The 15,761-nt window shown below is 40.6% G+C and overlaps 1 protein-coding gene across 2 annotated transcripts; it reads left to right on the plus strand.

Moving 5' to 3' along the window:
- The first annotated feature begins 398 nt into the window (after positions 1 to 398).
- Positions 399 to 11,777, plus strand: LOC117669123 (apoptosis regulator BAX-like). 2 transcript variants are annotated; one of them, XM_034423301.3, is made up of 6 exons: positions 399 to 1,224; positions 4,131 to 4,185; positions 4,757 to 4,951; positions 6,823 to 6,955; positions 8,806 to 8,898; positions 11,613 to 11,777. In XM_034423301.3, exons 1-6 carry the CDS (start codon positions 1,194 to 1,196, stop codon positions 11,640 to 11,642), a joined length of 537 nt encoding a protein of 178 aa, XP_034279192.1. In that variant the 5' UTR covers positions 399 to 1,193; the 3' UTR covers positions 11,643 to 11,777. The 2 variants fall into 2 exon arrangements, with proteins under 2 accessions (XP_034279192.1, XP_034279191.1); XM_034423300.3 differs by having other exon boundaries at positions 520 to 896.
- Positions 11,778 to 15,761: the final 3,984 nt, after the last annotated feature.

Below are 15,761 nucleotides of genomic sequence, written 5' to 3' on the forward strand. Positions count from 1 at the left end.
CCTATGAAATTCCTTTATACAGCTTTAAAACACTTTCTTTTCTAAATATTCAACAGCTCCCTGCTTGATAATGTCTTCCAAACTTTGCTGATATCAGTCAAACCCACCTGTCTTCAGTCACCCATGTCTGGCCTCATACACAACTGTATCTAGCATAAGTGGGGAAAATAGTGGGCATTCTATTTGGGCATGTTAAGAATGCCCATTAACGATATATTACAATTAGAACTGGTGCATAGAATTGTTCTTGGTCCGAGTTCACAAACTTCAGTTTGCCATAAAGGAGTGTATCTCAATCTCAGCAACTTGAAAAGGAGGGGACTTCAACTCCCAGAATTCCTCAGCCAGGAGAGGAATTATGGGAGTCGTAGTCCACACCTCTTAAAATTGCCAAGCTTGAGAAGCATTGCCATAAAGCAGGGGTCTCCAACTTTGGCAACTTTGCTGGTTGAGGAATTCTGGGAGTTGAAGTCCACAAGTCTTAAAAGTTGCCAAGGTTGGAGACCCCTGCCATAAAGTACCCCTTTCTCATTGTGGATTTTGGAGGGCACTTAATGACAACTGTAGCATACACAAACCACGATTAAGCCTATGATGGGTTAAGCAACGTGTGATCCAAGGTTCATGGTGCAGACTTCGTGCCTCCTCAGAAGTTAAGTGCAAGAGTGCACTTAGGTTAAGAACTGCACCCGACTTTTTGCAATTCTTCCACATTTCGGGAATGGAGTGGAAATCCCCTCAGGAACGCCTTTAGTTGGCTCCCTCTTTCATTTTCACCGGCAGAGGAAGTTACTCTGCAAAGGGGGCCGATCGTCATCGTCTGGATTTCGACATGGCTGCTGAGGGAAGCGGGAGGAACCGGCCGATGGCCTCAGTTGCAATTCCCGGGGAATCGAGTAAGAAAGTTGTGCAAAAGAGCGGCTGATTTATGCCCCCAGCGGAGAATGGGAGGGAGTGAAGGAAGGACTTGAAGTTTCGGATTCCGGGGCTGTTTCAGCCAGCCTCACCCCTCGGTACAGGCAGAGGCGGGTTCGAGCATAGGCGGTCCATGCCGCTGCTTCAGAGTTTACGGTGCTGCACTCGGATAAATTGAGAAAAATAGTTAATTTAACCAGGGATCTACGCATCGAGAAACCACGGTCAGCGTGTACAGCGAGTATGCATAATCCCGGGCTATAGGATTCCACGGGGGAATGGAACAAGCTTCTAAAACAAGATGTACAGGTAGACCTCAACTTACAACAGTTCATTTAGTGACCGTTAAAAGTTACAACAACACTGGAAAAAAAAGTGACTGTTATGACCCTTTTTCACACTTATGACATTTGAAGCCTCCCCATGACTTTAACCCCCAAAACTTTAACCTTAGACTGTCTCCTGTTGACCTCACCCCATTCCTAAGAGGTCTGTAAGGGGCGTGCATAAGTGCACCAGCGTGCCTACTGTCCCTGTCCTAATATTGCTTTTTACTTACTCTTTTCAATGTATTCAAATTATGCTTATATTTTTGCCTGTTATCTTATATATGCTTGACAAAATAAATAAATAAAATAAATAAAAATAAAATCATGTGATCAAAATTCAGATGATTGGCAACTGGATCATGACCATTGCTCTGTCCTGAGATCATGCGATCACCTTTTGCAACTTTTTGACAAGCAAAATCAACGGGGAGGCCAGATTCACTCCACAACCATGTTACTAACTTAACTGCAGTGATTCACTTAACAACTGTGGAAAGGTCATAAATTGGGGCAAACCTCACTTAACAAATGTGTCACTTAAAACAGAAATTCTGGGTGCAATTGTGGTCGTAAGTTGAGGACTACCTGTATTTTAAACAAGGTATGTGAACAGTTCAGCAAGTTAAATGTGTAATCCATACATTATTTAAAGAGAGAAGACTCCTTACGCAGGTTCTTTAATCAAGCAGTTCAAATGCCCTTGTAGTTCCTTAAAATAGGGACTAAATAATTTCTTGGCTGAATCCATACAACAGCTAACCCCTGAATTTGGACTAAGACAGCTTAAATTGCTATGTTCATGTAACCAGCTATGCCCAATCAAATTAGTATTTGGGAAGTTTCTCTTAAGAGACAGATCTCTGCATCTGTGAAACGTTTTTCCCTGCTTCTGGTGCAACGGAAGCTTGAGATTGTTCAGGGATGTCAGGGCACAAGTGACAGGATTTCCAGCTATTCTGCAGGGAGTCCTCAATTTACAACCATATATTTATGACCATTCAAAATTAGAACAGCACTGAAAAAAGTGACTTGCCACCGGTGCTCGCACTTTTGACCATTGCAGCATCCCCACTGTCACGCAATCAAAATTTGGGCACTTGGCAATCAACATCTATTTATGATGGTTACAGCATCCCAGGGTTGTGTGATCACCTTTAGCGTTGCTATTTTCAAAAACAGATTGGACAATCATTTGACTGGGATGGTATAACACTCCTAGGGTTAGACTAGAAGACCTCCGAAGTCCCTTCCAGCTCTATGATTCTATGATTCTAACTTTCCCAGCCAGATTCTGATACACAAAATCAATGGGAGAAGGTGGATTCACTTAACAACTTAACTGGACTTAACTGCAGTGATTCACTTAACAACTATGGCAAAAAGATCATAAAATTGAGCATGAGTCACTTAACATCTGCCTTGCTTAGCAATAGAAATTCTGGTCCCAGAATTTTGTGATCTTAAGTCAAGGACTACCTGTATATACTAAATTCCTTTCCTAAGTGTTAACCTTATGTGTGTTTGTTGTTTTCATATATAGACACACTTAGAAAAATATGAAAAAGAGCCAATCTGCCATCATATATGGATAGAACTTTGCCCAAAGGAATATTTGTTCCTGCTTTTCACTAACATTGCCAATGAGAGGCAAAACACTGGAGTCTGCAGCTACCTGTTTTAATTTTTAGCTTACTCTAAATAAGATATTATTCAAAAGAATAACTATGACATATACTGTATATTAAAACATTAGTTTTATAAGCTGCATTTGCGCATGAGACTGAATTATGGATAGCTTGCTCTATTATGACTGAGTTCCTACAACATGCCAAGCCAATAAATCATCCATTTTATGGGTTAATCTGGGATGAGCCTCTACCTTCTAGTAGACAAGGAACTGTTCCTAGCTTTTGAGTAAGGCATAGTGGAGTAGATGCAGTGGTTACTTTTCCCAAGGAATTTTCTTTGTTGTTTTTAAATGATGATACGGTATATTTATTGCAGGACTTATCCTGAAGTTCTGCATCTGTTTCTCACCTGAATGACAAGAAATCATGCCATAGATTTTCTATGTTCATGATCAGAAGAGCCTCCAGGGGCCACAAAAGGGAATCTGAGGCTGACTTAGTCTTGATGGATGAGCCCAGGGGTAAAATGCTCCCGGTTCGGACCGGATCGCCTGATCCAGTAGCGATGGCGGCAAGTGGTTCGGAGAACCGGTAGCAAAAATCCCTTCCCCCCCCACCATGCCCAGCTGAGCTGCACGATCATCAGAAGCTTTTTTTTTTACTTTTAAAAGCATTTTTTCTATAACCTCTTTAGCCGAAAAAATGCTTTTAAAAGTAAAAAAAAAAAAAAAAAAGCCTCTGTGCGGCTCAGCTGGGATCGTCAGAGCCTTTTAAAAGCATTTTTTCTACAACTTCTTCGGCCAAAGAGGCTGTAGAAAAAATTCTTTTAAAAGGCTCTGACGATCCCAGCTGAATTGCCTGATCGTCAGAGGCTTTTAAAAGCATTTTTTTTAACGACCTCTTTGGCTGAAGAGGTTGTAGAAAAAATGCTTTTAAAAGTAAAAAAAAAGTTTGCCACGGCCACCCAACCACATTCCCCCCACCAAGCCACGCCCACAGAACCGGTAATAACAAATTTTATATTTCCCTACTGGGTGAGCCCAACCCATCTCTTCCCCAATAAGATATTTCTTAATATGGGTGGTCTGATTCACCAGCCTAGGAAGAAGTCTTCCCCAGAGGGAACTTGCTGTCTATTTTCCTTAAATTCTCAGAAAACCGAAAGCTGATTTAGCAAGTTTGCAGGAGAATGAATTAGAGATCGATCCGATGCAAATGGAAAGTAAACAACTGAAATCTTTTCTCTCTTTCTCCCAAGGACTTTCTGACAGCATCTCATGCATCCTTCGAATTGGGAAAGCCTTGCTGTGGGGGTAGGCAAGAATTTATTTATTTATTTGTTTGTTTGTTTATAATGTTTATATAGCCGCCCATCTCATAACCAACTCAAGCAGCTCCCATATGACCCTACAAGTGATATGATGAGTACATTTTGAGCATAAATGAATGCTCTCCAAGCTTTCTCTGTTAATTGAATAGAGCAGAGTCCAGATGTGCTGAATTTGGGCCTCCCAGAAGGTCCAGCTGCAGGGCAAGTTGATGGGGAGGGAATGTTTCAGAGAACTGTCCTCACAGGGTTGTTGTTGTGGGGAAAAGAGAAGGAAGAAGTCTTGTGTATCTTCACCACCTTGAGTCACTTATAAAGTAATAAAGGGAAGATTAAAAAAAAAATCAAATGAACTCATTCAGGAGCATCACTTTGTCAGTAAGGCTGCTCTGTGGTTTTTAAGGAGTCTTTTCACTGTTCCTTTTTAGCATCTCTGCCCGTGACGTTGAATCTCCCATCCAGAACCCAGTGATGGTATGCTTAGGAAAGTGCTAACTCCACCTTCTTCAAGTGTCAGGCTCAAACGCCACATCTATTCATGCCTTTTTCTCTGGCAGATTCATCAAGACTCTCTGGCAGCGATTGGCAGCTTGCTCTCCCCACCCGGCCCCCTTGGAGCAGTTTGGCAGAGACCGCTTGCCAGGGGAACAAGCAAATGGGGGAGATGAGCCAGATGCTGCCCAGGTGTATTCATTGCAAGAGCACATGTTCCGCATATTACAGGAACTCAGAAGTAATGCAGATATCACCAGGTAGGGATAGAAAACCAATTGGATCCAGCCCACATCTGTGGGACACTTTGATTTCCCCTTTGGGAAGAAGGCCAATTTCCAATGGATCTCTGATTGGTTGCATTTGTTTGTTTGTTTGTTTGTTGTTTATTAAATTTATATGCTTCCATGTCACTACTGAGGGACTCTGAGCATCATAAAGAAGAGTAATAAAGATGATAAGGGGGCTGGGGGTTAAACCGTACAATAAATGGCTAAACAAACTAGGTATGTTTAGCCTAACGGAGAGAAGGTTTAGGGATAACATGATAGCTGTCTTCAAATACATGATGGGCTCTCAAATGAAAAAGGGGGTTGATTTCTTTTCCATAGCACCTGAGGACAAGATAAGAAGCAACTACCCTGTTTCCCTGAAAATAAGACATCCCCTGATAATAAGCCCAATCAGGGTTTGAGCGCATGCATTAAAATAAGCCTCCCCCCCCAAAATAAGCCCTCCCCAAAAATATTTACACACAGAGCTGGAAATCAGGTAAGACGGCAAGAGGATCCCCATCTAGCTCCATGTGCCCCAAATAATAAGACCCCCCCCTAAAAATAAGGCCAAGTACTTATTTTGAGGTTCGAAAAAATATAAGACAGGGTCTTATTTTCGGGGAAACACGGTAGTCAGAGGGTGATCCAACCTGGAGCTAAAGAAAAACTTCCTGAAAGTGAGAACAATTAATTAAAAAACTTGCCTCCTAGAGTTGTGGGAACTCCCATCACTCCCACCATCGCTGGTGGTTTTCAAGAAAAGATTGGGCAATCATTTGGGATGGAATAAGGACTGCTGCTTTGGGCAGAGTGTTGGATGAAAAGATCTCTATGGTCCTTCCAGCCCTATGATTCTAGTAACCACTTCCAATGTGGGATGCCGCCATCAGGGCTCCAAGACCAATTGGCAGAGCCAGGTTTTCAGGCCCTTTTGGAAGGCCAAGAGGTTAGGGATAGATCTTACCCCAAGGGACACATTGTTCCACAGGAGTAACAGCACAAAAGGTTTTTCTGGACCCTGACTGCCAACATTCCTTGGCCAACGGGATCCTTCTGCTGGAGTGAGTGGGACAGCCAATCTTATTCGAGTGAGATGGTTCCTCAGATGATGTTCGTTACAGCTCTTGCCTGAGAAAGTATATTCTGGATTATTAACACAGATGAATAATATCCGGTCTATTACATGACTGCATTTTCAGCTGTGTTTGATGATAAAGGTAAAGGTAAAGGTTCCCCTCGCACATATATGTTAGTCGTTCCTGACTAGGTGACGGTGCTCATCTCCGTTTCAAAGCCGAAGAGCCAGCACTGTCCAAAGATGTCTCTGTGGTCATGTGGCCAGCATGACTAAACACCAAAGGCGCACGGAACGCTGTTATCTTCCCACCAAATGTGATCCCTATTTTTTTACTTGCATTTCTTACGTGCTTTCGAAATGCTAAATTGGCAGAAGCTGGAACAAGTAACAGGAATTCACGCTGTTATGCGGTACTAGGGATTTGAACTGCTGAACTGCCGACCTTTCGATTGACAAGCTCAGCGTCTTAGCCACTGAGCCACTGCATCCCTTTGTTTGATGATACAGTTCCTAATAAGAAGAAAAAATAATCTATTGTATGGAATATAGTGGACAGTCTACCAGTTCTGATATAAGATGCACCAGCTACTTCTGGTGAAAGGTGTTAGTAATTTAAAAACTGCAGTGGTTCACTTAACAAATGTGGCAAGAAAAGTCGTAAAATGAGGCAAAAGTCACTTCACAAATTTCTCACTTAGCAACATAAATTCTGGGCTCAATTGTGGTGGTAAGTTGAGGACTTCCTGTACTTCTCTGAGATGTCCTTTTCCCATTGCAGAATGGCAGAAAGCGTAATCAGTGAAAATCCACTCCACGGTCTGGCTGAAGTATCAGAGGAGATGTTTGCTACTGGAGTCAACTGGGGACGGATCGTTGTCTTCTTCTACTTTACATTTGAAGTTGGCAGACAGGTAGAAATCTGAAGGCATAATGTTTGTTATCTCAACATCCTCAAAGTGTAGAGAAGAAAAGAATATCGGCTGAAATCAGTGGAGTTGTAGTAAGACCCATACAAACAGTGCCAGCGTAAGGCAAAGTTGCTTAAAACTCTTAAGTGAGCTGAATGTCACAAAGGGAGAGAGGTTTATCACATGGATGCAGGTGGCAGGATTGGGAGAAAGGAAAATTGGAAGTTATTTTTGTATTTTAAGGGCTCATTTTAAGGAAACAGCATTATGGTTTTTTTTTCCTGCTCCAGAATGATAAGTTTGATGTAGCTTTTTAGCAGACATGGTGAGGGGAACTCACTGTGCTACAGAAAAGCAACTTGACAGACACATGAGGCCTTTTTGCCATAAATTATTCTCCCTTGCCTGAAAGAGAAGATTTATAAGGATGAAGCATCTGTTAATTAAAGTAGTCCATCTCTCCTTATTGGTAATCTTTATTGGGTCCTTCTCATCTTACTTGCATGTCACACTAAGACATAGTATAGTTTTTGCTTATTATCTCTTGGTCAGATATGTTGTTTACCATGTAAACAACTAGCCAAAGCTATGGTTTGGCTTTGGCTAGTTCACCTTATTCATGGCATGGTGTGCTAGCCAAATCCAGATTACTGGCTAATTTTTAATGAAGGAACCATTAGTTTTCCAGAGAAAATGGTAGACGGGACGGCTCTGTACACTTGGATCCATTCATTACTAGACGTGATGTCAAAATGATGACATGTAAGTCATCACAATGCAAATGATGCAATTGTAGGCTTCCGTCATGATATTTAAAGCTCCTTCTGTTTTGATATGTTTGATGACACACAAGATGTCATTTTCCCTTCAACGTAATGCCAAATGACTCTGTATATTTCTTTTATATCAACAAGCCAATGGAGAGTTAAAAAGAAAGAATACGGGGAAAAGGGTAGTCTTTCTATCCACATTGACTGTCCTATTCACATTGACTGTTATTCTGCTCAAGCCATTGTATACCTATTTTAAAGGAAAAACAAACAGAAAAGATACTTGAGTCTTTTTGTTTTTGTTTTGCCTGGGATACTTTGTATGTTTGAAAGCTCTGCAAGATTTAAGGTGCCTGCCTGTTTTGTCTTATCGATTGTGTTCTTCAAATCTTCCAGGTCCAATTCGCCTCTGTCTTCACTCATCCCATTTATCCTTCACTTTTCCCCCACCTATTTAGAAAAGAAATAGGCCCCTAAATCATTAAGTAATTATTCTTCTGTTTCTTTTAAGTCACATGCCATGCCATCCTAGCTTTTCAACCACAGAATTGACCGTGGCATTTTTTTCAGAAAGAAGTCATGCACTCAACTCAGTGTTAGAAGCAGATTTAAAACATGGTTGACCTCTCTCTTTTTAAGTGGCTAGAAGAGCATTTGTTCTTCTTTAGCTCAATGTGTCTTTTCACAGATTAACATCCCTAGAAACTGATTGGGAAAAATTATGTCCCTTTGCACACTTATCTCAGAATAAATCTGACACTTGATTTACTTCTGAATTAATAAATGCATACAGTTGCCTCCTTTGTCTGAAATGTCCATGGTTACTGCAAATTAAGAAGTCCTAATTTACTGATCACCAGGTTGGAATGAGCTAGTGAATTTACAAATCTTGGAACACATTCTGTTGAATTTTTGACAAGTAGGTTTAATTCATAGCCAAGAAACTCCTAATCTGATTTTTCTAGCCCTTGTTTCCCACCTTCTCTCTCCTCAATATTTTGACTAAAAAAGATCGCCAAAGCTTACACATTTTAGGTTCTGTTTTGAATAATGTTTGGTCTTTCTTCTTTTCTACACCCATAGTCTGCCTCCAGTTTCTTCAGGGATGTGATGGACTGGGCCATGAACTTTTTAAGGGATCGGCTGGCTCTCTGGATCGAACAGCAGGGAGGCTGGGTGAGTGGCACGGTTGAGGATCCTTTGAGTGTTTCTCTTCTAGCCAAGATTTGAGAAGACTTTGTTAAAAATGTAGACTTAGGTCAGCTGTAGAACACAGCCTTGTTTAGCATTGGACCTCAAGATCCATCAACCCCAATTAGCATGAATTCTCAGTAATAGGAATTATCATATAGCAATATCTGGAAAGCCACAGCATCTCCAGAAGATCCCATGACCTGGAAGAGTTCAGCTCCTGATTAGAAAAAGTAGGGCAACCTTAAACAAAGCCATAATGCTGTTTTCATTCATTTTACCTTAATGTGTTGTGGGAACCGAAGAATTGTGCTTTGCTCACTAAACTATGATGCACAATCTGGCTAGTGTACCTGACTCATGTGCTCATAAGAACCAAATCCTCTTAGCTGATCTTCCTTTTTAACAGCTGCATTTGTGTGGGTGATTTTTTTAATTCTCTGTTGAATGACTTGAAGAAACCACCGTTCATGCGGATGTTGTTTTGAAACTGTTTGGGGCAGCTTCTTCCCAAGAAGTCCAACAGGGGGCAGACACGCCATGTCAGGCTAAACCCAAGTTAAAGATAAAGGTATCTTTGAATTAAACCTGACTCCAGGCAGCTACATGGATGTGTTTGTGGAAAGTGTCATCCAGTTCAAAAGAATATAGACAATTTAGGAACATTAACGTTACCTGAAGAATTTGTGTTCCATGAAGCCAGTTTGTCCACACCACAGCTGGGCTCGGAATCCTAAAAACTACCAGTTGTCTTTTAAAGAAATGTTTCTAGTCCTTGAGACAGCAAAAGCCAGTTGGGCGAATTATCTAAAAGTAGGAATTAATAGTAAGATTTTTTTGTGGGAGTCCATGTGACTCTATAGCTACTTAGGAAAGCAGAAATAGAAAATAGGCATATAATTTAATTTTACTTTAGAATTCATCTTTTTATTTTAAAAAAAAATAGCTTGATTTTTAAACAAAAATCACTACCTTGTTACTGATCCAAAACTCAACCGTAAAAAGATGCAACATATTTTCTTCCAAATGGTACAATGTTAATACAGATTTTTAAAGATACTGTTAATGTAATGTTTATGCAGTAGATTGATATACTACTCACAGCCTACATTTCCCCTGTTTCACTAGAGAGTTTGCTGCACAAGGACACCCCCCCCCAAAAGCCTCATATGGATACCACCAAAATTTGCTACTGAGCTTTTGTTATGAATGTGATATGGGGAAAAGTGTGAAATTGAAAATGTGTCTGAAAAATAATTATATCAAACATTTTTAACTCATGTTATTATAAATGACATCAATCCAACATTTCATTTTTTCCCCTGATCTTGCTCCCATCTTTTTGAAATGTGACTTTGGACATGTACCTAACATCATTGGAAGATGCAGTGCAGTCTTGATTCTGAGATAAATATTGTTCCTATTCCCTCCCATACAATACAGGGGGTCCACCACTTACAGCCATTCGTTGTTGCAACTACTCAAAGCTGCAACAACACTGAAAAAAGTGACTTATGACCAGTCCTTGCACTTACGATCGTTGCCGCATCCCCACAGACACATGATCAAAATTTGGGTGCTTGGCAATGTATTTATACTAGTTGCAGTATCCCATTGTCATCGGATTGCCATTTGCAACTTTCCAAAGTTGCAAATGTCAATGGGAGAGGCCAGATACACTGAATGACTGCTTGATTCACATTACAACTGCAGTGACTCACTTTTTTTTTTTTAATTTGATTTATATGCCGCCCTTCTCCGGAGACTCAGGGCAGCTTACAATGCGTTAAGCAATAGCCTTCATACTTCTGTATATTTATACAAAGTCAGCTTATTGCCCCCACAAACTGGGTCCTCATTTTACCTACCTTAGAAAGGATGGAAGGCTGAGTCAACCTTGAGCCTTGGCGAGATTTGAACTTACAGTAATTGCAGACAGCTGGTGTTAATCACAATGCTTTTAGTCTGCTGAGCCACCAGGCCCTTAACAACCACCTTGCTTTGCAATGGAAATTCTGCTCTCAATTGTGGTTGTATGTTGAGAACTACCTTATCCCATCAAATATGAATCATTTATATGTGTCATCGTCCCCCAGTGCCTATTGCTTCCCCTGAATAGGTCATGAATGAGAAGCACACAGATCTTACTGGTGATGCTCTTGAATTAATCTACCACTTGTCAACATCCTCCCTTTCCCTTTCCTTTTTTCCTTACCATAGCAGGGAGATAACAGCTCTGTTTGCTGCCTGCCAGCCAGCTGGTCATGGGGTAAAAAAAACAAGAGCTACACTTTTTCTAGCCTCAAAATTACAGCTGGCCAACCCACAAATTAGGATAAATTTTACCTCAGGCAACATTAAGAGCCATGTCAGGCATTGCAAAAGTGTTATTGAACTATTTCATGTCCAACTTTTTTCCTTAATTCTATAAAGCAGTATTTAAATGATAGCACAGATGCAGATTTTCCTAAACAATAAGAATGTCCCCCAAATGTGATGATACTTTTCTGCTGTGAAAAATTGCAGAGGTGAAACTGCAAAGGTTATAGAACAAAAAACAGAAACTCTGTGGAAATAGAAAGGCAACAAAAAATGGCTTGGGAAACATTTGTTGACTTTTCTCCTGCCAGGTTAAATATTTTTGCTACCCTTTGCATTCAAATGTTTCCATTCTTTTTTTTTTTTCCTTTTCTTTTCAGAATGCTCTACTAAACTTTTTCCCATCATAAGAACAGAAATCTGGAAAGATTGGTATTTCTCATTCCTGCTGTGTGGAAGGCTAAGAAAATTATTGATTCCTTTTGGGAAACCTTGGATGGATTTCACCCTGACCAGAAATAATAATAAAATGAAACTGTTGCTTATTTACTTGTCTTGTGAGTCACTACAAGACAGACTTCATTTGAAGACAGGATACTTCAAAAACTATTATGTCAGAAAACTTGCTGGAATATCTATGGCCTGTAAGTATAGGTAGTCCTTGATTTACAACAGTTCATTTAGCGACTGTTCAAAGTTACAGCAGCACTTAAAAAGTGACTTATGACTGTTTTTCCACACTTACGGCCATTGCAGCATCCCCATGGTCATATGATCAAAATTCAGGCACTTGTCAACTGATTCATATTTATGACAGTTGCAGTGTCACAGAATTATGTGATCAGTTTTTGAAACCTGACAAGTAAAGTCAGTGGGCAAGCCATATTCATTTAACAACCATGTGATTACCTTAACAACTGCAGTGATTCACTTAAGAACTGTGGCAAGAAAGGTCTTAAATTGGGGCAAAAATCACTTAACAAATGTTTCACTTAGCAACAGAAATTTTGGGTTCAAATGTGATTGTAAGTCAAGGACTACCTGAATTTTCCTCCTTGTTTTTTATATATAAATTTTTATTAGACAATTTTAAAGAGAACATAAAGACAATACTAATGAATATAGAATAAAAAGGTAAAGGTAAAGATTTTTCCTGTCCAGTTGTTTTGTCTGACTCTAGGGGGCAGTGTTTATCTCTGTTTTTTAGCCAAGGGAACTAGCATTGTCTGAAAACACTTCCATGGTCATGTGGCCAGCATGACTATCTGCCAAGAGCATGGAACACTGTTTCCTTCCACCTATTTATTTCCCTGCATTTTGCATGCTTTTGAACTCTAGGTGGGCAGTAGCTGGGTAATAATGGACGCTCACCCCATCACAGGTGCTCAGGTCTCAAACCCGAGCTGTCACCTTTCCAGCTGACAAGATCAGTGTCTTTAGCTGCTGAGCCATCACGCCCCATGAATACAGAATAAAGAGAACAGTGAAAGTGAAAAACAAAAATACGGAAAGAAAGAAATGATAGCAATTGAAAGAAGAAACTTCTAATTTCATAGAATCATAGAATAATGAGGCTAGAAGGGACCTTGGAGGTCTTCTACTCCAACTTCCTGCCCAAAGTCTTGATATCATCTTAGAAAAATGGTTGTCCAGTCTTTCGTGAAAACATCCAGTGATGGAGTACCCAAAACTCCAAGAGCCAAACTGTTGCTTAATAGTTCTTACTATTAGAAAATTTGTCCTTATTTCCAGGTTGGATCTCCTGATGAGCTTCCACCCATTGCTTATTATCCTGCCCTCAGGTGTTTTGGAGAATAAATCGATGCCTTCTTCCCTCTGGCAGCCCTACATGTATGGGAAGACTGCTGTTGACTATTCACTAAGCAACAAAGAAAAGGTATATCCTATGTACATTCAGTCTTCTTAAACATTGCTGTTTTGCACATTCTAGGCATTTGATTGTCTTCTGAATTGAGCAGCATATCCTGAGATTTAGATGATGACGTTATTTTAATTCCCTACGCTTCTTTACAATTAAGACTTGTTGGTAAGACACCTTGCTCCAATGAGGCCAACCAGATTAATTTCACAGGCCAGATGCTTCCCACCCTCTACTGGATAGAGAACCTGAAGACTTCAAGCTTCAAATTCTTGATTCTTTGAACCTCAATGATAAGAAGATGTGTCAAGACAGATGGTTTTAATGAAGAGCAATCTGGGCAATGCAAAGATCCAGCCCTCCACTCCCATTTGGTTTACCTGATTGGTACTACTTCTTACCATCGTTCCATATCCTGCCATAATTAAATTATGGCTTATGCTCTTCCCTATTTTCTCCATGCTATCTTTCTGAATAGCCTGTAAGAGATTCTGCATGCTGGCCTTCAATTGAAAGAGACATCAGAGTTCTGGACGTGAACAATGGCACAATTGGAATTAACCAGGGGTGAAATGTTCCTGGTTCAGACCGGATTGCCCGATCTGGTAGCGATGGAGGCGGATGGTTCGGAGAACCGGTAGCAAAAATCCCTGCCCCCCCCACATGCCCAGCTGAGCCGCACAGTCATCAGAGGCTTTTTTTTAACTTTTAAAAGCATTTTTTCTACAACCTCTTCAGCCGAAAAAAATGCTTTTAAAAATAAAAAAAGAAAGCCCCTGTGATTGCACAGTTCAGCTGGGATCGTCAGAGGCATTTAAAAGAAAAAAAAGCCTCTGCTGATCTGGCAACTCAGCTGGGATCGTCAGAGCCTTTTGAAAGCATTTTTTTACAACCTCTTCACTGAAGGTTATAGAAAAAAATGGTTTTAAAAGTAAAAAAAAAATGGCCACGCCCACCCAGTCCACATTACCCCCCCAAGCCACGCCCACAGAACCGGTAGTAACAAATTTTAGATTTCACCACTGGAATTAACGTGCATCTCACCTGGGAGAACATACAGTGATTCTACTTCCACAAATTATGGCTCACTGTTTTCTTAGTCACTATCTTTTTCTCTGCATGGGTGGGGCAACCCTGGTCTTAGGAGGATAAAAATATAGGCAGCATTACAGAAATCATCCATAATATCAACATTTTGAGCTATTTGGAGCTTTTGCTTGGATATGACAGGATATGAGGCCAAGAAACAAACTTTTGAAGCAAACCCCTTTGATTTGGAAATGGGCAGATTGAGACCAGCCATTACGTCGTTATAGCCATCTTGAGTACTATCGTGAGTAGAAAGGCAGGGTGAGTATCAAAAACATGAAAATACTGAAGAGCTATGTAAGAAAGGCTTATCTGACGTAATTTTAACGACTTCAGTAAGATGAAAAGTTCTGCAGTCAGCTACAGAATATGAACAAAGATCCTTCGAGTAAATATTCACCTTTCACCAAATTATTAGTAACTAAAACACAAGGTCCAACTGGTAACTGGTCTCCTTTGGCTGAGTTTGCATATTCTGTTTACAATACCTGATCACTTTACACAAGGTTTATTCAACCTAATTTTTTGAATTATGAGCGCATGGCATTTAAGTCCTCGCAACAGGCTAAGCGGAAATGTACCTTGCTGATTTTTGTTTCAGGATATTCCATAAACACAATTTGTCTCCTCCTTTAAAAATTGGTTTAAGGGAAAGGGAAAAACTGCCTTTATTATCTGAAGAAGCTGACTTCTTTCCAACAGATAAACTTCTAAGATCTTTAGGACATGCAAAGATAGACATAAAGGCGGTGGAAAGACCTCGTATCTCTCTTCCATGCCACCAGTTGTCTCAGCAAATCCATTGGCTGAGTGTGCCATTTGCAAACCGCCAAAGCCGAACTGCCGTCAGCAGAGTTTTTTCCTTGCCACCCTCAGCAAAATACCCGGTCCTTGGAGATTAAACCAAAAGGGTGGGGAGATAACGGCTTGCAACTCAAAACGATGTCATCGGTTAAGAAGTCTAATTAAGGCCATGAGAGTGGAAAGCTCTAATTCAGCAAACTGCAGGGCCATTAGTGGCTTTTAATTAGCAATTAATAACTCCCACGCCTTGGGCCCAGGTTGTGGCCTTTGCTGACGGTTCAACTTACGAACAGAAAGGGTTAATATGTGCACATGTGTGCTGAGGGTGGGAGGAGGAGAAGAAATTACATTCCCTCAAGGGTCAATGTGCAGCCAACTTGGTGTGGCCAATTCGCCATTGCCAAGTCGCTGCGGGACAGTTTGCCACGGGACAAGAGTTACACTTATATCGAAGAAACAGTCGAATAGAATCATTAAAGGAAGGATGCCAAAGGAGGGACAAAATGAAATGTGAATGACAACAATTAAAACAGTTTTTGAATTATTTTAAATAATTAAATTGAATTGTTGAATTCAACAATTCAATTCAACAGCCTGTGAGCTGGTCGCAGTGAATTGGCCGTGGTAAATTGACTGTGGTGGGTTGTCCCATTAAGGGCTTCTCCTGCAGTCTCCTGTAGTTTCCCAGGCTCTGGAAATTCAGTGGAGGCTAGCTACTGATGGACAGCAGGCTGATACAGGATTTTAGGGAGAGGCA

The sequence above is a fragment of the Pantherophis guttatus genome, chromosome 4, assembly GCF_059756535.1.
Source record: "Pantherophis guttatus breed Tessera chromosome 4, ASM5975653v1, whole genome shotgun sequence".
Taxonomy (NCBI): Eukaryota; Metazoa; Chordata; class Lepidosauria; order Squamata; family Colubridae; genus Pantherophis; species Pantherophis guttatus.

What these genes read in the sequence shown, in the direction of transcription:
- LOC117669123 (XM_034423300.3), top strand. Translation starts at nt 833, where the DNA reads ATGGCTGCTGAGGGAAGCGGGAGGAACCGGCCGATGGCCTCAGTTGCA. An exon ending in TGCAATTCCCGGGGAATCGA is followed by an intron (nt 897 to 4,130) that starts GTAAGAAAGTTG and finishes CTTTCTCCCAAG; the next exon opens with GACTTTCTGACAGCATCTCA. An exon ending in CATTTGAAGTTGGCAGACAG is followed by an intron (nt 6,956 to 8,805) that starts GTAGAAATCTGA and finishes CTACACCCATAG; the next exon opens with TCTGCCTCCAGTTTCTTCAG.